This window comes from Narcine bancroftii, chromosome 6 (genome assembly GCF_036971445.1).
Source record: "Narcine bancroftii isolate sNarBan1 chromosome 6, sNarBan1.hap1, whole genome shotgun sequence".
NCBI lineage: Eukaryota > Metazoa > Chordata > Chondrichthyes > Torpediniformes > Narcinidae > Narcine > Narcine bancroftii.
In genome coordinates, this window is record NC_091474.1 from 25,970,172 (window position 1) to 25,996,844 (window position 26,673).

Consider the following 26,673-nt stretch of genomic DNA (forward strand, 5'->3'; position numbering starts at 1 on the left):
CAACAGCCAGCTTGTGCACAACAAGGCAACAACTGCTAGGTAATTGGCTTCAGAACTGTTGGTTGGGCGATGCACAGAGATCATTTATTGTCATCTGATTGTTCACAGTATATAGACATGAAACTGTATCTCCAGACCATAGTGCACAGATACAGTCACACAGTACTCCCTGCATGCAAATATATAGAGAGAAAGAGAAAGAGAGATGCAAAATAAATATATATAAAAATAATTCACAGGTTTCTAGGGTTGTTCAACTGTCTCGCCACCTGTGGGTAGAAGCTGTTTCTCAGCCCAGCAGTCCTGCTTTTTATGCCCCTGTACCTCTTCCCTGAAGGTCGTGTCTCACAGCTACTGCAGGCTGGATGATAAGGGTCCTTGATGATACTCTGAGTCCTCTTTAAACACAGCTCTATGCCTGTAGATATTGACATTAGAGGGAAGGGAGACCCAGTGATCTTCTCACCAGTTTTAATCACCCTCCGTATTGACCTCCAATCTCATGCTTTGCAGATACCATACCACATGATGATGCAGCTAATCAGGACACTCTACTGTGCTCCTGTAGAATGTTATTAGGATGGTGGCTGGTAGACTTGCCCTCAACCTCCTTAAGGAAGTGTAGGTGCTGCAGCGTCTTCCTGATTAATGAAGAAGCATTGTGGGTCCAGGAAGAGTTATCCTTTAAATGGATGCCAAGGAACTGTGCTTCCTCTTTCTCTACAATGGAGCCATTGGTGTGTAGTGGGGAGTGGTTCTTCATCCTTAGGAAGTCTACAATCATCTCCGTTGTCTTGTCCTCCCAGATTTCCTCGCAGATGTCACAAAATTTGAAATGGGATCATTGTTCACTCAAGAGAGTGCAGAAGGAGAGGAGGGGGAGGGTAGATTAGATTTGGGTTTTAAAAGCTATCATGCAACATGATTATATATTAATATACTGTATATGAATTTTGAATGTGAATTTATGTATGACTTTAAAAGTTCAAAATAAAATTTAAAAAAGAGAGAGCAGAAGGGGTGACAGTTCGATGCCTCATTACAAAGATGGCACCTTTGACAGCACACCACTGTCTCGGAACCCAATAGTGTGCCTGCATGGTGCAGAAAAGCACCTGATAATCACTGACCACATTTGAGATATGCATGTGCAAAGGGTACACCCATACAGATGCACCTATGCCCATGATAGGCATGTGATATGTTCTTCCAAAAATGGTCCCACATAAACACCCGGACATTCCCCTGTTCAATGTTGCATGGTGCACTTTGCATTCAAATTTTGGGTGTGCATCTTGATCCCATAACCTCCAGAGTGGAAAGGAGGAGATCCTGACATACAGCACTCATTAACATTAACCTATTAAATTTTTTAATTTATACACACAACACAATAACAGGCCCTTCCGGCCCACGAGCCTGTGCCACCCCAAATACCCCAATTAACCCACAACTCTGTACATTTTGGAGGATGAGAGGAAACAGGTGCACCTGGGGAAAAGCCTCTCAGATCACGGGGATAACGTACAAACTCCTTACAGACAGCACCAGATTCGAACCTGGGTTGCGGGTGTTGTATTATCATGCTAAATGCTACACTATCTGTGCCAACCACATTACTATAGAGTGAAACTCTGATAACCTGCTGTCCAATTCACTAGGTGTTGATTGCTGTGCTCTTTGTTCACTCACCTGGCCCCTCACTCCTTATGCTCTCTTGAAACTTACCAGATCTTTGCCTCTTGTGCTCCCTTGATCTTATCAGGTTCACTGGAAGATATATTCTTCTATGTTACATCTAAAAAAAAGGAATAAAAATGTTGTAGGAGTGGCTTAATAATATCCAGTAGTCCATAAAATCAGCTAGACTGGTACCATTAGAGTCTCAAGACTTCTATTGTAACTTGACTGATGCTTGGGTTTCCTTTATTATCTTGTTTTAGGTTTTTCTGCCCCCCACCCTCCGTATACCTGACTGGCCCAGGATGGAGAATCAAACATGAACAGCTAAAATGTAAGGACTTCCTCACATTGACCAGGATGTTTATTTGGTAATAAGGTTATATTTGGATGGAATCAAACTCACTGCAATCTCCCACCCCCAACCCCCCACCCACCCCTCATGTCCCTTATTGACCAACCATGTTAATTTCTCCCTCAGTCATTCATATATCTTTGCTCTAAATAATCCTCACTTTACATCTCAGCCACGTTCTAACCATTCACTGGATGGATAAGATTCCTATCACAATCATTCCTCCATGAATTAATCAAATAAGAACTTACTCTGGACAAAAATACTGTATGTTTTTTCAAGTTTTATATGGGCACATGAACTTCCATCAGAATATTATCATGTTTCTACTACAAGGATGTTAGGTCATGTTTCTGACATAGAAGAAAACCAATCAGCCCATTTAGTCTATTTGTACCAATACGATTCCATTATCTCCATTCTCTCACTTACTTTTCATTTGGCCTTTTTCACATGTCCATCAACTCCCTCCACTTCACCTGCCACCCGCCTACGGGGCCAATCTGAGATGTGGGTGGGAAACATATTGGAGATGTAGTCACCAGGAGATGAGGGTGGTGTTGAGTATTATGAATATTGGTCAGTCATTTGACAACTCCACTCCTTCTCGCGTGACTTGCAACCTTATCCCCACTGGCACCACCATTATGGATAAGGTAAAAAAAAACCCACATAAAACAGTCCTGAATAAATGTACAATCCAATCTGAGTAAATGCATGGTACACAACCACATCCCGTTTATTCCCAATGTATTGAATTTCCAAAAAAAGCATTAAATGCTTCTTAGTAATTGCTCTTAGCAAAACTATGTCCACAAGGTAGAGCCAGTCCTCTGGCAAGCTCGACATAGAGGCAACGGGGAGGTTTAGGAGTAGTTGGGAGTCTTGAAGATTGCCAGTTTTGTGTAAATCAAGTCACTGAGTGAACTATTCGGTGCACTGGGTAACACCTTGGGGTTGGAGGAACTTTGCTCCAGGATTATCCTTGTTCAAGCATAACATTTCTTGGATGTCCAGCTGAATTTTGATCACGGCTGGTTTCTGTGTGGATCTGCTCCTCTGGGACAGATGAGATAGAATGGAGAAACAGCAGGGAAGCAATCAAGACATCCTGCGGATCCTGGAGTCCAGTGGAGTACACAACATTCTGGAGAAACTCAGCAGGTCACACAGCATCCAGAGGAAGTAAAAGGCAGTTGGCATTTTTAGGCCTGGGCCCTTTGTCAAGAATGTCGACCATCAGGCAGGCACCTGAACAAAAAAGTGGGATGAGGGTGAGGGGAGGGGAAGCATAGGTGACAGTTAGAGAGTGCGGGTGGGAGGGTAAAAGCTGAGAAGTGATGAGGGGAGATGGCAGAGGGCAAAGAAGGGTAGCTCTCTAAAAGAAGGGAGGGAAGGGGGTGGGAGTTGGAGGAAGGGAGGTGGAGGGGTGAGGGAAAGAGAAGGACTGGGGGAAGGAGTTAATGAAAACTGAGGGTCCATATTGATGTGTCTGGTTGGAGACTGCTGTGAATCTCGTAGGGGCGGCATTGCTGGTGTTGATAAACAATTTCTAAATTCAAATGTTAGCACACTCTGCCAATTAAACTACACAGCGAACAACTTGTTTTGCACCCAGACAATGCAGTTTCAATCTTAAGGAGTGTGGAAGAGATGCAGAGGTTGTGCTGTAGCATGTGGCAGTAGTGATGTTTGCAGGGATTTCCTGGATAGGTGAACAGGAGGGTTCTCACTGTGCCTTAGGATCCTTGAGGCCGTTGAATAGCTAAGAGCTTCTCTGAAAGCATAACTCTGTTAAAAAAAGCATTTTTAATTTTTGCAAAATCATTAGTATGAGGATTTTTATGCGCAAGGTTTCAATGTTTAAAAAAAACCCTGCATCAAAATACGTTTTTATTGAATATTTGGTGTTAGATATAAACTATTTCTCCAGTAATGCCCTTTTACAGTAATGTGGAGAAGAAACTACTTTAGACACTGATATTTTCCATTTTTCCAAGTTGTGTTCTTGGGGCTCAGAATGAGTGTTTTGTGCGGTGGATTCATGCTGGACTGACTAAGACAGATAAACAGAACCTGTTTCCTCAGCTGGGGGATTTTGGAACAATGGGGCATCAGAAATTCAGGCATGCATCATTCAGAAGTAATGTCTGTATTCAGAGGGGGAAGTCTGGAATTCCCCCCAATATCCACCCCCCCTCCAGAAAAGCCAGATGCTGAGGGTAAATAGAAGGCTTTCAAGGCTGCCCTTAATATTATTGTTAGGTTTGGCGATCAGGGAATGTGGATCAAAGACCAGCAAATGGAACCAAGTCACTGATCAGTCACAGTCTGGGGGTTAGAATAGGTTTAAGCGGCTAAATGGCCTCTTAATCAGCGGCAATGTAACAAGGCTCCTAGTACACCCCCTTCCTCCACAGTGACAAGTCCAGCAGGTGAGTGCTGAAGGAAACGCTGATGTACTTGCATCTATGTTTCAAGCAGCACCGATTTGATGAACCATCCCACCTTCACAGACACCAGCCGATTCAATCCACTCCACACCCTAACACGGGACACAGGACACAGCAAAGACAACAGGGTCAGAGCACAAACCAACTGTACTTGAGATGTACCTCCCTATCTCAACAACACTTGTATCTAGCCAACGATGTGGAAAATTGCCCGTTCACGAAAAGCAGGGTAATCTAGCTAACTATCACCTGGTTAGTTTACTCTCAACCATCAGCAGAGTGATGGGAATCATCAAGAACAGTGCTCTTTTTTTCCATCAACAGCTTTATTTTTAGAGATACAGTAACAGGCCCTTCTGGCTCAATTACACCCATGTGACCAATTAACCCGTTAATCTTTGTAACGTGGGAGGAAACCTGGGCATCCAGAGGAAACCCATGCAGTCACAGGGAGAACATACAAACTCCTTTCAGATAGCAGCGGATTTGAAACTGGGTCACTGGCATTGTGTCAACCACTACACTAACCGTGCTCCCCTAGTAAATAAAGGGCAAGGCTTAGAGATGTTAAGGGAATTATTGGAGCTGATTTAGACCTGACAGTTGTCCCTCTCCCCTCTCTCCATGACTTGAGGCAATGTTGCATTTTGGATTTTACAGTCCCACTTCATTCGGAGCTTGGGTCCGACCTCTGCGAAGCTTTTCCCTTCTTGTACAAAGTTCCCAGTCACCAGTGTGAAGATGCCAGGGAGTTAACCCAGGACCTCCTTATATGTGCAAAGCCGTCCCACTGAATGGCATCCTCTTTCTGATTGTAGGTGGGTTGATTAGTGTGAAAATAATGATTTTTAAAAATATATTCACCCTTAAAAGGAAGTCAGAGGAAGTATGGGCATTGAGTCAAGTTTACATCTCAGAGGAATGGTCTAGTGTGTTTGGTTTTCAAGCCACCAGCAGGTGAAGCAAGCAAGAACCTCGTTAATAAATATTTTGAGAGGACCTACACTGGCAGGGGGTTCCCCAAGGGATTTTCTGTTGGCATTTGAAGGATTCATCCAATTCCTAGGGCTCTGTGGGAGTGCGCCAAAAATCCATGTGATCCCTTATCTTTGTGAGACTGTGAGGAACGTGTGAGCATTGCCTCCAAATGGGTGGTTCCCTGCTTCCTCTGCTCCCCTTTAAGATGAAAAATTTGGATTGACTCTGCAGAGGTGTCACCTGAAATTCAAACACTCATTGGGTATGGACAGCTTGCCCACAAAATTCAAGGGAGGCTTCACCAGGAATGTTGATAATTCTTTGGCATCGGACTTGTCAGCCACAAACGAGCCTGCAGCTGACGTGGACTTTTTACCCCCTCCATAAATCTTCGTCCGCGAAGCCAAGCCAAAGAAAGAAATATTTATAGAATTTTCCAATCCTTTCATCGGGAGACTCAGTCTAGAATTCACTTGGACTATAAGGGGGGTACAGTTAACATAGCAGATAGCGCAATGTTATTACACCACCAGCAACTGGAGTCCGAATCCGTCACTGTCTGTAAGGAGTTTGTACATTCTCCCCCTGACCTGCATGAGTTTTCTTCGGGTGCTCCCATTTCCACACACATTCGAAAGATGTACGGGGTTAGAAAGTTAATTGGTTAAGGGCCTGTTACTGTTCGGTATCTCTAAATAAAATAAAAGAAACCCTTCTCTTTCTCCATTTGTACAGCCTAGTTTACTGGGGATGTCCTACAACCTTGGTATAAGCAACACCTAAAACAGATGAAGAGGCATAATCTGCCAGATTAACCCATTTGATCTCACTCTATCAAAGATATTCTCTTTATTCCATCCAGCCCTCTCCGTCCATCTCTTCCTTCCTAGTTCTGGCAAGGATTCTTTGACCCAATTTCTTAATTGTTGTTCTTGATCAGCTGAATGTTTAAAGCATTTTCTATGTTTTTATTATTCCCAGAATCTCAGCCTTCGATGAGTTTAATTGTTTCATATCACTTATAATGACAAACAGTGGAAAAAGTTATTTTACATTTAAATTTAGACATTCTGCACGGTAACGTGCCCTTCTGGCCCAAAAGCCTGTGCCACCGAAATACCCCAATTAACCTACAACCCCTGTACATTATGAAGGGTAAGAGGAAACCAGAGCATCTGGAGGAAACCATTCAGGCCACTCCTTACAGATAGCACCTGATTTGAACCTGGATTACTGGTGCTGTAAGTGTTCCTATTATACAGTTATATGCATAAAACAACAGGAAGTGCAAGAATTTTTTTTGAAAGTGCAAGAGGTAGAATTGAAGAAATTTTTTTTGATTTTCTTTTGACATTATGATTATCTTGGGAGTTTGTCTTTAATCTTGTCTGGACATCCAAATGGAGTTTCATTGTGCTTCCAAACCAGATGCATCGGATGGGAACGCAAGAAATTTCAAACACCAAATTCTGATCACTGGTTCTAATGCAGTATACTACCTATTATCTGGAATTCAAGCAACTGGCAGCCTCAAGCAACTGACAAAATAAATAGGTACAAAATACAGAAGTTTAAAATTAGCACACCTCATTATTAGCTCACCAATCATGCAGACAATCTTAAGCAACCAGAAAATTCACTTATCCAGCATCTACCAATCCCCATAGGTGCTGAATACTGGGGGTTTTACTATATATTAGAAGATTGGCCAGTACAGCACAGCTTCAAAATTCAGATTTATTCACAGCGTATATACATGCATCACATGAACGACCCTTTGGCCCTCATGTGTGTGCCGAGAACTCTGCTGCTTGCACCTGATCCATATCTCTCCATTCCCTTCATATTCTGTGTCTATCTAGAAGCCTCTTAATGCATCCATTGTTTCTGCTTTCACCACTACTCATTCAATACCAGGTGCTATCCAGATTATTGCTCCACTGTATTGTCAAGGTGGGTCGAACACTCCCAGCTCACCCCAAGGTCACCAATACCAATTCCCTTTCAGCGCATGGTTTGAGCGAATCAAGCTGCAGACTCTGTGGTTACATGGCCTTGGATAGCACAATAACCAGTCGAGGAGATGCATTGAAGGTCAACTTTGAAGAGCTGCCAGACTCCCAGGTAATAAGGACAACATGTCGCCTTTGGGCTAGCTGTGGCTGGGTGGGGAGTTGTGGTGCCCCTGAGGTGGATGGCCAATGACTCAAGCCCCCAGTCCACAGGCATAGTGTTTCCAAAGGATCAGTGAAAGGAGTTGCACGGAGCATATTGGATATGATGGTAGTCCCACTGACACCACAACCACCAAACAGATAACTGTTGCTTTTCTTCCTCAGTCATTGTGGGATCTTGCAGTGTTCAAGTTCAAGATCCAAGATTTCTTTACATCATGCATTGCCTAATATCCATGATACGTTCTGTGAAATAGGATGTTATGCGAATTATATGTTTTATGATCACCATATTATCTGGTTGCTTCCGTTACATCCCATTCTCCGATTGGAGAATGGGACATAGCGGACTTAACCGGATAATTGCTTTGCTTGGATTAAATCAGTAATTCATACCGATTTCAATTTTCAATGTTAAAATATGCACACCATAAATTCAGAAATAAACAATGGATAAGCTATTAGAATCTTAAGGACCAAGGAGATATTATATTCGGTTGTACGGTGCCTGAACGGATGTTATGCAGTGCATGACTGTATTGTCATGCAACAGTACAGAACATGTAATATTGCACATGATTGCCTTCTGTCTGTCATAAGGCAGACAAAGGGTCGCCATTAGTGTCGCCCAACACCCATTACAATACGAGAGAGAGAAGCTAAGGAGAGCACCTTCGGAGATATGGAGTGTCCTTGGATTCACTTCCAGCACTCCTGCACTCTACAACTGCAGCTGAGCTCCAGATCCAAACCTCCGACATGATCAGGAAGTCTTCAGCACCCAAGGCTCTTCGGGAGCCCTTCTTGCCCTCAGCGCCCTCTTGAATCCCGCTCTGATACCTGTTTCCAGTCTCCAGCAGCCCGCAGCCCATGGGGGTTCCCTAACTACATCGCCTGTAGCCTGTGTGGGCCCCTCAGCCGCTGAGCCCCTGGCTGGTCTGTCACCGTGTCACTGGCCTGCCACCATGGTCACTGACCTGAAGGGTCATCTCCTCTACTTCTTCTCAACAGGGGTTGTTCTCTGTGGTGACTGTGACTGCGGTGCTTATTCATCTGCAACAATGAATGGACAAATTGTGCTTCAGTGAGTAGATAATACTTGAAGATGTAGAGGTATAGAAGGTGCTACACAAATTCAATTAATTTCTTTGCTTTCTGTCAGATATAGGAACCTGGTGCTTCTCCACTCCTGCTATAGAGGTCTTAATAACCTAGGTGTTAGTCTTGGGATGGGTTGGTTCTGAGGTGGATTCTTTTATGTTTATCCCCCATCTCTCCCCACTCCCCTCTTTGTATCCGATATCATTCATCAGAGACCACTTCCGCCCTGCAGCCCAAACATGGACTGTCCCTGTCCCGATCCAGGCATATCCCTATGCCACAGGATTATGGAGGTGAGGGACCTGACATGGTGCTTGTGAAAGAGCAAGCAGAGACATGTTGGACCAAATGGCCTCTGCCCGTGCAGCAGGCTCCTATGACTCTGCACGGACAGGAAGGTGAACCAACATTCTTCGTCAGAGTAGTGGGAGTTGGACTGGGCCATTGGTCATTGAATCATCTCACTCAGTGACCAATCTGAGGATCGGGTGCAAGGATGATCAAAACCACCCTCTCCCCCAATCCTCATTGCCCATGTGTTCAGAACTGCATCAATTTCAGCCTCAGACAGTCTGTAGGTGGAGGTGAAGAATCTCAGACATTGACAAGTTCTGAGTAAAGACCAGACCCCATAATGCCAGTGCACTGTTGTTTCACTGTGCCAGGGATCAGCATTCCTGTTCCTATGTGTCATTCCCAAGTCCTCAACCATAATGGGAAGTACCTATGGAAACACTATGCACCATAACTTGGGGTTCACCCTTCTAGGTACCTCAGGCCAACAATTACTGTGTCCCAGTCAGTACGGTGGACTGTTTTGGAGTAACACTGAACATGGAGCAGGGACATGCTCTTCAGCCCATCCTGTTCATGTCAACTGTGAGGCTGAAAACACTAATAATATTTTGCTGCTTATTTGTTTCTTCAAGCCCAACAATGAAGTTGAGTCTTCTCAAGTCTATTATCTGATTTCACAAATAAAACCCGATGAAACAGGGTTCTCTGGTCCTCAATGCAAAAACATGCAAACACACACATAAACTTAATACACCACATACAGACAAATGATACCTATGCAGTATGTATATACCTATATAAAAATAAATAAATATTGTTTAATAAATAGTTGAGTCATGGAGGGTTTGTATGAGCAGTTCATTCAATCGTTCGGCATTCACACTGCCTGTGGGAAGAAGCTGTTCCTCAGTCTGGTGGTTCTGGCATTGATACTTCTGTATCTCTTCCCTGATGGGAGTAGCTGAAAGATGCTGCATGCAGGATGGAAGGGGTCCTCAGAAATTTTGCGCACCTTCTTCAAACAACAATCCCGGTACATCACATCGATGTGGGGTAGGGAGACTCCAGTGATCCTCTCTACCGCTCTTATGCTCCTGTGGATTGACCTCTGATCCATTGCTCTACACAACTGTACCACACTTAAATATCTCCTCATTTCCAGGTCAATTTAGGGATGGTCAATGAAGAAACTGGGTCAGCAAGATTGAGGTCATGATGATTGATGTTCTCTGTTCTTCCAGAAGTTTGGCTGTGCCAAATCATTGTACGTGTCCGATGCTGACAAACGCAAGCACTTCCGCATAGTTTTGCGTCTTTATCTTGGCAATGGCCAAGAGATCGGGAGCTTCTACAGTAAGCAGATCAAAGTAATTTCTAAACCTTCCCAGAAGAAGCAATCCATTAAGAATGCTGAGTGTGAGTATGACTGGGCCAGTGGGAGGTGTTGCCATATTGAGGGAGTGGGGTTTTTTTATTGGGGTGTGTCCTTGCATCCTGATTCAGAAAGGCTTGGGACTCACAGGAGACTGCAGATGCTGCAATTAGGAGCAATGCACAATCTGCCAAAGGAACTCAATGGGTTGAGCAGCATCCGTGGATAACATTTTGGGTCAAATTCCTTCCTCGAAGGTGGGCTTGAGCTTTGCTTCAGGAATGGAGCACGAAATCTCAGCCGACGTCCTGCTGTGAAACAAGTGCTGCATTGTCGGAAGGGTTTCCTTTCACTTGCAGAGTTTAACTGACAGCATGTTTGTTGTTTCCGGTGGTTGTAAAGATTTCTCACCCTTGTTCCAAAGACAACCAGTGCCATTCCATCTCGGATCAGTATCACAAAGAACTGATAGTGGCCATTATGACATGTTTTACTGTGTAAATGCATTTTTGCATGTTTTCTGTAGCAGTGATTGCCCTTCAAACTGCAGCAAATTCTGGAAACACTCAGCAGATCATGCCAGTATCCCTGGAGAAAAATGGACAGTTGACTTTCCAAGGTGGGACCCTTCTTTAGAGACTAGGATGAGAAGGGGAGGTATCAAGCATAAAAAGGGTAATGGGGGAAGGGAGGAATTTAGATATATAGTACAGTAACAAGCCTTTAGGCCCATGAACCTGTGCCTGCCCAAATGCACCCAATTAACCTACAATTGCTGTTTGTTTTGAAGGGTGGGAAGAAACTGGAGCCCCCAGAAGAAACCTACACAGACACAGAGAGAACGTAAAAACTCCTTATAGACAGCGCCAGATTTTAAACCGGGTCACTAGCACTTTAATAACATTGCGCTAACCACTACACTAACCGTGCCACCTATGAGACTGGGCGAAGAGGAAATAGGATCCTGGACAAATGAAGATAGGCTCATTCAGCCTAGTACTTCCCAACCCAAAACGCTGACTGTCCATTTTTCTCCATGGATGCTGCCTGGCATGCTGAGTCCCTCCAGCTTCTCAAGGTTCCAGCGTCTGCAAGTTCTTGTGTTTCTCAGGGAGTGTTGAGGGATTTTGGAGTGCTGGCCCATAGTTTGCTAAAAGTGGCAGCATTGCTGGATGGGGTGGTAAAGAAAGCAGTTGGTAAGCTTGCCTTCATGGGTGAGGCACTGAGTTAAAGAGGTGTGGCATCATGTTACAACTGCATGAAATGATGGCGAGACTGCAATTGGAGTATCATGCTCAGATCTGGTTGTCATACTACAGGAAGGATGTGGAAACAATAGAGAGAGAAAAGAGATTAACCACAATGTTGCCAGGAATGGAGGGATGTAGTCACAGGTGCTCCCCTACTTATGATGGTCCGACTTAATTTTTCGAAGCTACGATGGCTCAAATCCATACTTACAATTTCAAATTCTGATCTGTTCCTGCGCTTGCGATATGCAGATATGAGAGTGAAGTTGATGACCCCTGTCACTTTAGCATACCCACTATCCTCACCATCCAGCAATTAAATTTAGTTCACTGCTTCAAAGATTCTTCATGCCTTGTGTATGTTTTTTTCAGTGTGGAATAAAGGTATTCAAAGTGAAATTATAAAAAATGGTAGGTGCAGTATTCTTTTTTGACTTAGGACTTTTTTTTGACTTACGATGGGTTTGCTAGAACACAACCTGATCATAAGTTGTGGAACACCTGTATGAGATTGGGTAGGTTAGTTATGTAGGAAGCTGAACAGTTATTTTGTTTTTAATTTTAAATTTAAATGTTTACATTCAAATTTTTAAATTTAGACATACATTACACTAATAGGACCTTCCGGCCCACAAGCCCGTGCCGCCCAAATGCACCAAGTTAACCTACAACCCCCGTACATTTTATAGGGTGGGGAGGAAACCGGAGTGCCTGGAGGAAACCTATACAGATACGGGGAGAATTACAATCTCCTTACAGACAGCGCTGGTTTTAAACACAGGTCGCTGGTGCTGTGATGGTGGCACGCTAACCGCTACGCTAACTGTGCCGGCCACCGATCTTATGGAGGTTTATAAAACTATGAGAGGTACGGGGAGGATAGATAGAATCTTTTCCCAGGACAGGGAAATCTAGAACTAGAGGGCACATGTTTGAGGTGAGAGGGGAGAAATTTAATAGAGATTTGAACTGGCTTTTTTTTCCACACAGTAAGCAGTGCTATCTGGAACAAGCTGCCAGAGGAGGTGGTGTAGGCAGATACAGTTATAATGCTTACAAGGCATTTGGACAGGGACTCAGATGGGAATGGGAAAGCTTTCAGATGGTGCTGAGGGGTAAAGAGCTAATGCAGACAAATAGGATTAACGTAGAAAGACGTCAGGGTCGGCATGGAGGAGGTGACCTGAAGGGACCATTTCTGTGTGGTATAATTTGAAAAATCTGTTTTCTGTAGCAGAGATTTGAGATGGGTATAACAAAGGTAGTATCTATGATAGGATAACCAAATGTGACCTCCATGTTAACCAACGTTCCCTCGTGGAGATCACCACACAACCGAGCTACTACTTGTTGAATAAGCCATGTTCTATTTGTGCCTAGTGTGCATATCGTCAGACTCCAAGGTGGCTCTGTTCAATCGCCTGCGATCCCAAACAGTCAGTACACGCTACCTGTGTGTGGACGGGGAGGAGTTCATTGCCAGTGCACGCCAGTGGGGAGCCTTCACTCTGCACTTGGGTAAGGAGTTCACTAGTGGTGTCTCTGTTGATTATCACCAAGCTAAGTGCACGGGTGCCTGTTCGTGGGTGGAGCACTTTGCCCAGGTTTGGACCAATATTTTCATGAGCACATGAAGACCTTGTAGACAACATTTCCAGGAGTGGAATGAGGTCTTGAAAAGGAGTAATAAGTGAAAAGATCAGAGAATCTGGGATTGTTCCCTTGAAAGCAGAGATTAGTAAGGGAATCTTAACACAATCTGTTGGCAGGAACTCAGTGGGTCGAGCAGTAACAGTGGTAGATAAAAACTACCATATATACTTGAGAAAAAGCCGAGTTTTAAGTCAATTTTTTAATGTCAAGTTTATGGGGTCAACAATAACGCTGATACCTCTTTTGTCCACGGAAATGATCTGCTTTGGCCGAGGCGAAGGGAGTTCAGATAGGCGGATGGCTGGCCGGGACCGGGTGTTAAGTCAGCGTCAGAAGCTCCACTGGGTGGGTGGCCAGAGCTGAGCTGTATCTTCATGACTGAGGCATTGGGAACTCTAGCCTGCGGGTAGCTGGGACTGAGGTGAGGGATGAAATTTTGGGGCCAAAATGGGGGGGGGGGGGGGGGTCGACTATTGACTTTTGTGTTCTTTTTCTCCTACTGATGTGCCTCTACCCTCTGAGTTCTTCCAGCAGATTGCTTGTTGCTCCAGATTCCAGCATCTGTGGTCTTTTGTGTCTTCATTGGAGGGAAAATCATGGGGCTGGCCGGGAGTGCCAAGAGAGTGAGGCAAGGAGAGTCATGGGCCAAATGGCCATGTATGGAGAGTCACTCTTTGGTTTTACGAAGCTGGTGCTGGGAAGCAGATTTGTGAGGTTGGGACCAGAGAACTGGGCCCAGACGGGTTCTCAGGTGCTGACAGCTCACTATTCACTCCGGGGATTGGGAATCAAGGATTGGGGAGGTGTGACTCAAACACTAGGAGTTCAGGTTCATGGTTGGAATGAACAAGAGACCATGCAGCTATGGAGGTTATGGGAGGATAGCCCAATCAGAGGATATGGCAAGATGCACAGACACTTGGTGTCTCTGAAGGACTCTCTTCTCTTCCTTGTCTTGAGAGTGCCTTCTAACAATAACATCTTTGTGCACTTTTACAGGGCAGACAAAGGAAAATTATTCTTGTGCATTTTTGTGTGTATACAATTAACTTAATCTTGAATCCTCACTGTGCTGTCTTCCCCAATCTAACCCTCCTGTCTCCCCTGTTCCCATGCAGATTGTGATTCCAGCCAGAAGAATGAATTTTATCCCCGTGATGGATACATCCGATATGGATCAGCTGTCAAATTAATCTGCACAACCTCTGGCATCTCCCTACCTAGCATGGTGTGTGCTGTATTTCAGACTTCTCAGAACTGTTTTGTTTCTTTACCATGTTTGACTGGAAGACATTCTCTAAAATAAAGAGTTCTACTTCACAATCTGCAGCAATAATATGCTTCAAAGATCCTTAAAACCCACCATGTACTATTGCTTGAAGATGAGAGGGTTGGCCACTCCATTCCAGGAGGGATGTGGAGGCTTTGAAAAGGGTACAGAACAAATTTACTAGGATGCTGCTTAGATTAAAGGTTATGAGGGGAGGTTGGACAAACAGGTTGTTTTCTCTGGAGGCTGCTCTATGTGAGCCCTGGCCAAAGTTTATAAAATCTAAAAGGCATAGATAGGATAGACCAGTGGGTCTCAACATTTTTTTTCCCCACTCACATACAGGGCCTTAATTACCGCCTATGCCATAAGTGCTCTGTGGGTAGTAAGGGATTACTTAAGGAGGGGGTATGTGTGTGGGGATAATAAAGGTTTAGAGTCACTGGGGCAGACTGCCAGAAACTTTTTTCCCCTGTTGTAAAAATGTTACATAGCAGAGGACATGCATTTAAAATGAGGGCGGCCAGGAAGTTTAAAGGAGATGTGTGGGGCAGGTTATACACAGGGTGCCTTGAACAACCTGCCAGGAGTGGTGGTGGAAGAAGTTACGATATTAGTGTTTGAGAGGCTTCTATAGACACATGAATATGCAGGGAATGAGAGGGATATGGATCATGTGCAGGCAGAAGAGGCTGAGTTCAATGTTTGGTGCACACACTGTGTGCTGAAGGGCCAGTTCTGGTGCTGCACTGTTCACTTTTTTGTTGAATTTATAAATCAGATTTGTTGAAATATCAAGTTGTCTTGTTAACTCTGCAAGGGCGTTGACATGTGTGCCTCACTGACACTGAGCTGAGCACTTGCCTACAGACAGAAAAGATCAGGTTCTTTGTTGCTTGAAGCATGGTTCACAGGCTGAAGTGGCTTTACAGGGCAGTTAAGATGCAGTTAAGGGTGGATATTGATCAAATTTGTGATTATGTGGGATATTTAACCATGTTACAATGCAGATATTTGGCAGGTAAATCAAATTATAATTCATTATAATTCATTGTGTATTGGGGATTATGTTATTATCATTATATTACAGTGTATCATTATAAATCATACCCCATGATTGCTTGCCCAATACTGTATGGGCCATTTCAGAGGATGGAGTAAGAGCAGTCTGGCCAGGTTTCCTTCCCCAGATTTTGTTGCTTCATAGCCTTCACAATTTTATTCCATGTTTATTCAATTCTCCATTGCCACTATGGCATGTGATCTTGTATCTCCTGATCACCAGGGCTCAAGCCTGAAAAATTGGTAATGTATCTTTACCTCCTATGGACGCTGTGAGACTGACTGAGTTCCTCCAGCATTTCTGTGTTTTGACTACAGTCACAGCACCTGCAGATTTTTGTGTTTCAATCCTGGTCATCCAGCAGAGGTTAGACCTTAGACCCAAATTGCCATCCTGTTGTCTCCACTGGTGAAATTAACGTCTTTCTCCTTTGGTCTATGGGCAGGTGATTCGGAAGGTGAACAAGCAGTATGCAGTATTGGACATAGATGAACCTGTTTCTCAACTCCATAAGTGTGCCTTCCATATAAGGAACACCAACAGCATGTACCTGTGCCTCTCCAATGAGAAGATCATACAGTTCCAGGTAGAAACGTATGGGGTTAATCAGGGTATAATTGGGCAGCATGCGGTTAAATGGATGGAATCGGCTTCTACCATGTTGTTAATAAAATTTAAGAAAGAAACAAATTAAATGTAATGGCCTTTTTTGGAGTGCTCAGGCATGGAAACCAGAAGTAAAGGCTGCAAAGGTATTGATAAAGCAACTGAAGATGACCACGACGAGATGAATAATTCTCAACTTTGATGAAGCTTTGTACAATATCTTCAACACTTGTAAAACTAACAAATGGAAGGTCCAATGAAAATCATAGAATGTAGAACATTACTACACAGTACAGGCCATTCAGCCTATAATTATGTGCTGATCTATATACGCCTACTCATCAAATTAAATCTTCCCTATTTCACACACATAACTCTCTATTTTTCTTGCATTCATGTGTCTAAGAGTCTTTCAAATGTCCCTATTGTACCACCCTCTACCACCACCCCTGGCAATCCATTCCAGGCACCCACAACTCTCTGTGTTTAAAAAAAAAACATACCTCTGATGTCTCCCTTAAACATTCCTCCCATCAACTTGTACAGACGCCATTTAGTGTTTGCCACTCTTACACCAAGAAAAAGGCCCTGACTGTCCACTCTATCTGTGTCCCTCCAAATCTTGTAGATCAGCCTTTCTCAATGGGGTCATATAGCCCACCACCCCCCACCCCCCACCACCACAGCAGCTACTGCACATTCAAGAGGGGGCCATGGATTGAAATCATAAAATATTTTAATTTATTTTGTGGTGGGTAGGAGGGATGTATGAAAACTTTGAGCAGAATCATAAGGGGGCCAAGACTATAAAAAGGCTGAGGGTGGCTGCTGCAGACCTGTATTAAGTCACCATCATCCATAATTATTCTTTGTCTGTTAGGTGATCTTCTCCCTCCCTCAATTTTTTCATGTTCTCAGGCAGACTAAGATTTGCCATCAGCAGAAATTGCCCGGCACCCCTTAGACAGAGGAAGAGAAGCAAGAGAGAATCCCTTCAGAGTCACTGAGCATCCATGGATTCACCTTCACCCAGAGGTGGCGCGCTACCATGGCCAACTAGACAGCCGCCTAGGGCACAGACCTCAGAGGGGTGCTGTTGAAGGGAGATTCCAACAGCTCTGGCACCTCTGTATCGTGAATGACATGGTTCTAACTAATGCGCTATAAGCATGAGCGTTAGTCTGGTAAGGCAGAGCGAGGAAGTGGTACAACGGATGTCGAATGTCACATCAGGTATTGCATCCACCACTCAGTCCAATCATCACCCCACCCCTGTGCTCAGCCCAGCCTAGGGCACAAAATACCCTTGCATCGGCCCTGTCTCTAGTGGTCCACACAGACTTTAGTCTACTCTAAACCATCGTCAACCTGAGCTCCAGATCCAAACCTCTGATGTGATCAGGAACCCTTCAGCACCCTTGGCATCCTCCCACATCCTGTTTCGAGCCTATCTCCAGCAGTCCGCAACCTGGTGCGAGTCCTTTGACCATGGTCTCCAGTAGTCTCAAGTGACGTGCTCTTCAGCTGCATAGCCCCTCACTGGCCCACTGTGGTCACCGTCCTATAGGGTCATCTCCTCTGCTTCTCCTTCTCAAATGGGGATGATCTCTCCATTTTCTGGAGCCTTGCAATAGACCTCTACTTCCCTGGAGTCTGCAACCACTTGTAACCGCTACTGAATTCCATCTTGGGCCCAGACCCCATGGTCGCATGATTTTAAAATAAACCACCTTTAAGAGGCCATTTAAAGCCTGTACAGATCCGTTGGTAGTCAGACTGGGTAGTAGAACCATGCAGAGGAGCCCTGTGCCTCTGCTCCCAGCTCTCCTGGGTCCGCACCAGTGGCAATACTGCTGTTACAGCAGCTCCCTCCACAAGTGATTGGCAATAGCCATTGCCTTCTGGATAACTTGACCGTGACTGTGTTTTGTTGTGCCTTCTGAAGGCAGTGCCTTGCTCTCAGGAAGCTAACAAAGAAGTACTGACTGGTGGTGCCTGTTGGACAATCATTGGAACTGAGGCTGTGGAGTACAAATTTAGTGAGAGCCTGGCTCAGCTTCACTCTCCTGTCACCCCTGTTCCCGTCATCAGAAACCTTGAGGTAAGATATTTTCAATATCTCAGGAAAGCTGCCAGCATATTAAAAGACCCCAGACCTCCTCTACCCATTTCTCTCAGGATGAGATATACGAGTACCTACAAATTCAAGGACAGTTTCTTTCCTTCTGTTTTGTTGAATAGAGGGTCATTATGATGCCTCCTGCTCTGTTTAAGTACTTTTGTCTACACCCTGCACTTTGTCCCAGCAACACCATACTCTGTGCTTTTTGACTTACAGTTGAAATTCACCCTGAACTAGAGTTTTATTGTTGCTCAACCTGATGAAGTTATGGGTTGACTTGCCTGGATAGCATGCAAAACAAAACGTTTCATTGTATCTAAGTACATTAGGCAATAAGCAATTTAATTTTTTTTTTAAATCACTGTTGTTTAGAAAGGGAAAGACACATCAATAACTTTGGTCAGTTAGTTCAACAAGGTAAATTACTGGTGTCCATTTTAAAAGACTGTATAAATTATTATATGGAAAAACACATCCTGTGCTCTCTTCCTACTCACTGGGGCCCAATCCCCTGCATCCCCTTCCCACACTGAATTCCCAGACTGTGAGCTCCCTTCTTACTTAATGGAGCTCTGATTCCAGGACTCACCTCCTAAGGGGCCCCGGTTTCAGGGATCCGTTCCCCTCATCTGTGCATTGTACTTGTGGGTATGACAATAAACTAGTAGATAAAGAATGGTCGACATTTTGGATTGGAACCCTTCATCAAAACTGAGAGTGCAGAGGAGAGAGCTAGTGTAATGAAGACAGGGTGAGGGGGGTGTGTTGGATAGGGGCCAGTAAGGGATTGGTGAACTAGGAAGGAGTGAAGGATGACAGACAGATGGGGAGGGTAGAGGTAGTTGATTGGGGAAGGATGTGTGAGTGGCCGTGTGTGGTTGAAGGGCCAGAAACAGTGGAAACCTTTAGGGACTGGGGAGATTGAGATGAGGACTCTGAGAACTCCTGTTGAAGAGGGATTTAAAAGTTATTGGCAGAAGGATTGGAGAGATGGGGAACAACCTTTATGATACTGATAGGGATGGGATATGTCCCTTATTTCCCTGAGCAAGAAGTGCACAGGTTGTGATGGGGTTCTGTTGCTGAGAACTCTTCGCAAGTCGGAACTGTGCAGGGCAGGATCACAGAAAGAGCTGTGATGGGAAAGGGAGCAGACATGGGAAGTGTGGCCAAAAGCCAATCTCCCTTACACAGCCGGTGTGTCTGCCCCTCACTGCTAAACCCAGACCCCAGTTCTTGTGACTGGTGGTGGGTGCGAAGAGAAGGCACAAGGAAAAGCCCCAGTCCCACCCACAGCAGCGGCAATCCATTCCTATCCATCCCGTTGGTCTCACAAATGCTCGAATGTATGTACAGGCTGCCCATAAGTTAGCTGTTCTTAACCCAGGGGAGGCCTGCGACCTGCTCAGGTTTGTGGCTTTATAAGGCACTAGTGTGACTGCCTTGGAGTATTGTAAACAGTTTTAAAATTCTCATTTAAGAAACGATATGCTAATGTTAGAGAGGGCTCAGAAGAGGTTCACAAGGATGTTTCTAGGAATGAAACAGATATCATATGAGGAGCATTAGACAACTCTTGGTCTCATTGGAATTTGGGAGAATGAAGGGGATCTCAGTGAAATATTTTGAATATTGAAAGGCATGGACAGGGTGGATGTAGAAAGGTTGTTGCCCTCTGTGGAGAGTCCAGGATGTGAGGGCGTTACTTTAGGATTGAAGGATGCCTGCTTAGAACAGAGATGTGTAGGAACTTCTTCAGCTAGAGGACGGTAGATCTATGGAATTTGTTGCTACGGGTGGTTGTGGAGTCCAGGACATTGGGTTTATTTGAGGCAGAGATTGATAGGTTCTTGGTTAGCCAGGGCATCAAAGGTTATGGGGAGAAGGTCAGACAATGGATCGGCTCATGATTGAATGGAAGGGTAGACTTGATGGGATGAATAGGCTACTTCTGCTTCTATGTCTTATGGTCTTTCGACTCCAATGGCTGTGTTCCTAGGACTGTAACATGCCACATTTTTCTCTTTGTTTCCCAAGCTGAATGGAGGAGGTGATGTGGCAACATTAGAACTCCAAGGAGAAAGCTTCAGCCCTAACTTGAAAGTTTGGTTCGGTGATGTGGAGGCAGAGACAATGTACAGGTAAAGTCATATTAAAATCAGTGCTCACCCCTCAAGCTGACTGTTCTCACCAACACTGGCAATCAATGACTCTTTTCTAAGTCTTTTTGATATTCTTCACACTTGGAATATTGTGTGCAGTTCCGGTCACCCCATTACAGAAAGGATGTGCAGGCTTTAGAAGGGGTATTGAAGAGGCTTATCAGGATGTTGCCTGGATTAGAGGGTATGGTTAGTGTAGCGGTTAGTGCCACACTATTACAGCACCAGCGACTCAGTTTCGAATTAGGCGCCATCTGTCAGGAGTTTGTATGTTCTCCAGTGTGTGCATGAGTTTTTTCTGGGCGCACCAGTTTCCTCCACCCTTCAAATCATATGGCAGGGGGGGAGTTTGCAGGTTAATTGGGATATTTGGCTGGCATGGGCTCATCAGGACGGAATGGCTTGTTAGCATGCTATGGCTATGAGCTATAAGGAAAGGTTGGACAAACCTGAGTGGTTTACTCTGGAGCATCAGAGGCTGAGGGGAGACCTGATAAAATCATGAGTGACATTGACAGGGTGGACAGTCAGAATCTTTTCCCCAGGGTTAAAGCATCACACATGAGAGGATATGCATTTAGGTGGGGAAGGGAGATGTGTGGGGGAAAATTATTTCACAGAGAGTGGTGGGTGCCAGGAAATGGCTGCCAGGGGTAGTGGTGGAAGCAGATACAAATAGAGGTGCTACAAGAGGCAGGCGAGATCTGGGCCTGAGATCACCCAGGTAAAGTACACATGTAATATATTGCCTCTCCTTTCTCGGTGTAGTGATCACCGTAGAGCCACTGTCTGGCTTGCCAGGCAGGAAGTCACTGCAAATGGCCTCTCCTACATTAGTGTGTCCATACTGTGTTGGTATCCCATGTTTTTACTGAGTTTGCTATGTCATGGTGTGACCAAGTATCCAGCGGTATAACTGGATGTGTCGGCTGGGTTCATTAGCCTTGTTTGCAGCCAACCTAAGAGAAGGAAAACTGATTTAAAACCCAGGCCAATGGTGCTCGTTAGCCTCATCAGGCCATCCATCTAGGAGAAGGGCACTCTGACGTAACACCTACAACCCAAGAACCTGGCTGTCACTGTCCCAGCATGCTAGGCCATGGCAGATAAACCCTGGATGTAAAGGGTGGGGTTAGTACTGCACACACTGCACTTCACCTAAAAATCCATTGTGCAGGCTTGAAGGACATATCTACGATCTTTCCTAAATCTTCTTTCGCGAAGCCAAGCCATGAGATAGCACACAAACATGAAGTGGATAGAGGGAAATGGATCAAGTGCAAGCAGCAGAGTTTCGCTTTGATTTGGACATCATGTTTAGCACTGACACGTGGGCTGAAGGGCCTGTTCCTGTGCTGTCCTGTTATATGTTCAATGTTCTGAAGAGTCCATTCACATCTGTGCTGACTCTTCTGTAGCCATCCAGTTGATTCCAGTCCGCATGTCCCCGGTCTTGCAAACACTAATTTTAAAAGTCCCTTAAAAATCTCTTTCCATTACTCTTTCAGACAGAGCATTCCAGATTATCACAATCTGCCTCTTAACAGCCTGTTTTTTTTTAAAAAATGGCCAAATAACTATGAAAATCTAATGGCAGGGTAATACTAATGGTGACTTTTTGACTGCCTTACATCAGGCAAAATGTAAAGTACAGGATATATATATAACATTTATTACATGACAATAAAAGGAACCTTGAAAACAGAAGAGTATTACAGTAAAACCACTGGTATCTGGAATTCAAGCAACTGGCAGCCTTAAGCAACTGACCAAAAAAAATAATAAAAAAAGATAAGAATAAAATAATAGGTAAAAAAATGCTCGTTTAAAATTGTAAAAATAAATGTTCTCTGAAGTAACACGTAAACCTTTGGTGAAGATGGGAGCAAATATTCATCCAGTGGAGTGCCTTGGTCGTAGCAGTTGTTTGAATAAAGGTGGGTGAAACAGCAATGGCGTCGCCCAGGTTGAAGAGCTGGTTGATGCGGCTCGCTATTGGGGTGACTCTCTTAAAGTGTCTTCTTATGCCTGCTTAATAAGAGTCGCCCCATCAGAAGCTTTATCTGTAAACTTAGGAGGGGGTTGTTGTAACTTATCTATACTGTGATTGTTCGTCTTTTGGTTGGTTCCGTGGAGGAGGAGGAACCTGCAGATGCAGCACCGGTTAAGTGTTTTCAAAGAATGTGACTGAAAATAATGTAAAGTGCTTTAAGGTTTATATATTCATGTAAGTGAAGTTTTTTTCAGTGTAAGTACAGTACAGTATGTTGTTCTTTTGTCTTGTAAAATGTTTATTCTTAATGCATGTGTATTAGTTAGGCATTGTAAGCATAAGTCTCAAGTAACCAGAAAAGACACTTATCCAGCATTTACCAATCCCCATAGGTGCCAGATACCAAGAGTTAATAAATAAATTAAGACCAGTTAACTACAAATGTGCTACTAAAATTGTGGTGTGGGGATAGATATAACCTAAGGGATATGGATTGCTGGTGTATGTGGAGCTCAATGGTAAAACCAGGAGTGAGTTGATTACATTCTGCTCTCAGGTTCAGATCAGTCCTCAGTCACTGAAGCACCTATCTCAGTCCACATTTCCTTTGCCATGTCTTCAGCTTGGTTCCCTTCCATTTTTGCCTGAGGAGACAGAGGTGGGAGGGATGATATAGAAGAGTGTAGTTAAGATGAATGGTCATAGTCTTTTCCCCAGGGTATGGGAGTCTAAAACTAGAGGACAAAAGTTTCAAATGAGGGGAGACATACAAAGGGGATCTGAGGGGTGGGTTTGTCACACAGATGATGGTGGGTGTGTGGAGCGAGTTGCCAGAGGAAGTGGTAGAGGCAACGACAATTGTGATTTCTAAAAGGGATTTGGACTGATACGTGGATAGGAAAGGTTTTGAGGGATATGGGCTGAATGGAGGCGAGTGGGATTTGCTCAGGTAGACAAGACTGCAATTAGTTTGGCGAAGAGCTTGCATAACTGCATAGCTCCAACTCCATGCATTGTGTAACGGATCTGTTTGCAGTGAGTTTGGGGCTGAGATGGTGCATGGATTAAATACCACTACGGTCAGTGCACGCATGTCAAGAAGACAGTGGAGTTGGCCTTTGGTGTAGAAATTGTTTTTAACCCAGCTTGCATTCACACTGTATATGTGCCCTTCTGCAATATACAATATATATTAACAGACAAAACCAAACAGAGTGAAGAAGAATTGGAATATACTTTAAAGCATTTCGATGGAAAGCAGGAAGTGATCCTAACCCGAGACACTGTTTAATGCAGACATCAAGTGCCAATTGGCCTGTGGCTGTGCTGCCTGTTCTTTGTACAGCACCAGAACAGGCCCTTCAGCCCACAATATCTGTGCTGAACATGAGGTCAAATTAGATTAAATTTCTGTTGTTTGCAAATGACCAGTTCGCTGAATATTCACATTTCTATTGCAGAGCCTCGTACATGCTAACATCTGATCTATCCAACATTCCCGCTGGCAGTCAGTTCGAGGCCTTTCCCCAAGCATTTCTGTTAAACTCCTCCCCCCCCCACCTCACCTTAAATGCTTGAGTAATGGGATGGGATAAGTGAGGGGGGCGGGGGGTGTTAAATAACACTGGACATTTTTTTCAAAAGTTTTCTTCCTGAAAAAAAATTAGGATTATGGTGAACACAAAGATAGTTTTGGATTTGCTGTATCACGTAGGAAGTTGGAGAAACATTAAATGAACTTTTATTGAATTTAGCATAATGATACTGAAACATTGCGTTGGTTCAACTGAGCTAAAAATGTTTTGCCGCTGATTTTCATTTGTACTCAGCATCTGATGCCTCTCGTGTCAGTGTCTAGCAATAGTCAGCCAACATTGATAGATTCCAATTGCCCTGATCCCACTTTTCCTTGGTCACAATGTTATGCTGAAACCTTTTACCATGTTCATCCCCGACTGCACCAAGATCAGCAGGGAAGGAGTCCAATTGCGAATGCAGAAAATAAATTTTCAATGACGTTGCATTTCATGATTTTTTTAATGCTTGAAGTAGATTTAAAATGTGACAAAAATCACAAAAATAGGTTATATCTAAAAACGGTTTGTGATAGGAAACTTTTAAGGTGATTTTCGTGAACAGCAGTCCAAAAATACATGAAATACACCCAGAAGTGTTTGTTCAGAAACTAAAATCTTTGTTGTCCAGTGTTACTGAGATGTGAGCCTCTGGTGTTTCAGTAGTGGGGTGGGATAAGTGAGGAGAGTAGGTGTCGAAATGAGGAGAGCAGGCTGAACAATCCAACACTTTCTCTTCACAGAAACCCCAAATCCCTCCTGTGTGTGGTGCCCGATATCAGCTCGTACAGCAGTGAGTGGCGTTGGCTTCGACAGCCCATCACAGCTCCTCTCTTCTTGATGAGGAGCGATGGAATCATCTTCTCCAGCACTTTCTCTTTTACCTACACTCCCGAGCAGAGTTGCTTTCCCAGCCAGAGGGTGGTCCGAGAAATCCCCGAGGGTTCTGACAACTTCCTGAACACTATCCATCAGGAGTTCACCCGGACCAACTTCCATCTCTTCATGCAGAGCTAGCAGGTGATGTGCCAGGATCTCCTGCCACTTTGGATCCTGGTCACACTTTCATGGTGATGTGAGCTCACTGCTCTGTCATTTCATTTTTCAAGGCCTCACCATGGTCCACTGGCTCAGTTCCCTCGAACCAGAATCGGAATTTATTGTCATGAACATGTCGTGAAATTCATTGTTTTGCAGCAGCATCTCAGTGCGGACATTTCTATAAACCACCTTATAAAATAAATAAAATAGTGCAATAAAAAGAAAAAGACAAAGTGAGGTGGTTGTCTGTGGTTCATTGTTCATTCAGGAATCTGATGGCAGTGGGGCAGAAGCTGTCCTTGTGCCACTGAATGTTCATCTTCAGACCCCTGTACCTTTTTCCTGATGGTAGTAGTGTGAAGAGGGCATGGGTGGGTGGGGGGGGGGGGGTGTCCTTGTGGATAGAGGCTGCTTTCTTAAGACGCCCCCTCTTGTAAATGTCCTAGATTGAGTGAAGACTAGTACCCGTGATGTAGTAAACTGAGATAAAAACCCTCTGGATATTTTCCTGTCCAGAGCGTTGGCACTTCCATACCAACAATAGTGCAATCAGCCAGAATGCTCTTCTTGGTTACACGTGTAGAAGTTTTTGATAGTCCTTGGTGACATACCAAATCTCCTCAAACTCCTTCTTCATGATTGCATAGACACTACAGCACAGAAACAGGCCCTGGATTCCACCTAGTCTGTGCTGAACTGTTACTCACCTAGTCCCTTTGACCTGCACCTGCACCTGGACCATATTCCTCCATTCCCCTCCCATCCATGTACCTGTCCAAATTTTTCTTAAATATCAAAATTGAGCTTCACCACTTCAGCTCGTTCCACACTCCCACCACTCTCTGTGCGAAGAAGTTTCTCACTAATGTTCCCCCTTTTATCCTTAACCCGTGTCCTCTAGTTCTTGCTTCACCCAACCTCAGTGGGAAAAACTAGCTTGCATTCACTCTATCTGTACCCCTCCTAATTTTGTGACTACTCATTCTCCGATGCCCCAGGAAATAAAGTCCTAACCTGTTTAATCTTTCCCTGTAACTTAAGCCTCGGCCAGATCCTTGTAAATTTTCCCTTCCTATATCCATAACATCCCTAAAGGTCTCTACCCTAATTCCCATTGCTGACTGTAAGGAGTTTGAACATTCTCCCCATGTCTGCTTTGGTTTTCCCTGGGTGCTCCGGTTTTCTCCCATGTTCCATGTTGCACTGGTGAATTTGAGCAGCATGTGTGAGCCAGAAGTGCCTGTTGCTGTGATGTTTTTAAATTAAAGTGCCTTAGCATACTTCGATCCACGAACAGCACTGGATTTAGCAACCTGATGTGTTGATTGGTGGGAATCCTGTAGTGGGATCAAATTGTCACAAACTAAATCATTCGCTTTGTTCCCTCATTCCCAACAGATGTGCGATCTTGTTGCAATCTGTGCCTTCACATCCAGTGTCCTTGGTGGTGTTCCTCCTTTCCCATCCCTCATTTTCTTAAGTTGGGACAAGCACAGTGCCAGGAAGAGCTGTTTCATCACTGGAGCATT

General features: G+C 44.3%; 1 protein-coding gene across 4 annotated transcripts in view; it reads left to right on the forward strand.

Annotated features, from left to right (window-relative positions):
- rbpjl (recombination signal binding protein for immunoglobulin kappa J region-like) overlaps positions 1-25,368 on the forward strand; it is a 139,295-nt gene extending 113,927 nt beyond the window's left edge. For 3 of the 4 annotated variants that reach the window (XM_069884374.1, XM_069884375.1, XM_069884377.1), the window contains 9 exons: positions 1,944-2,014; positions 7,475-7,590; positions 10,280-10,454; positions 13,041-13,178; positions 14,432-14,541; positions 16,092-16,232; positions 18,198-18,353; positions 20,412-20,515; positions 24,847-25,368. In XM_069884374.1, the coding sequence (XP_069740475.1) occupies positions 1,944-2,014; positions 7,475-7,590; positions 10,280-10,454; positions 13,041-13,178; positions 14,432-14,541; positions 16,092-16,232; positions 18,198-18,353; positions 20,412-20,515; positions 24,847-25,120 (1,285 nt within the window). In that variant the 3' untranslated portion in view covers positions 25,121-25,368. The remainder of the gene's footprint in view (positions 1-1,943; positions 2,015-7,474; positions 7,591-10,279; positions 10,455-13,040; positions 13,179-14,431; positions 14,542-16,091; positions 16,233-18,197; positions 18,354-20,411; positions 20,516-24,846) is intronic. The other variant, XM_069884376.1, reaches the window with a different exon arrangement.
- The last annotated feature ends 1,305 nt before the right edge of the window (positions 25,369-26,673 follow it).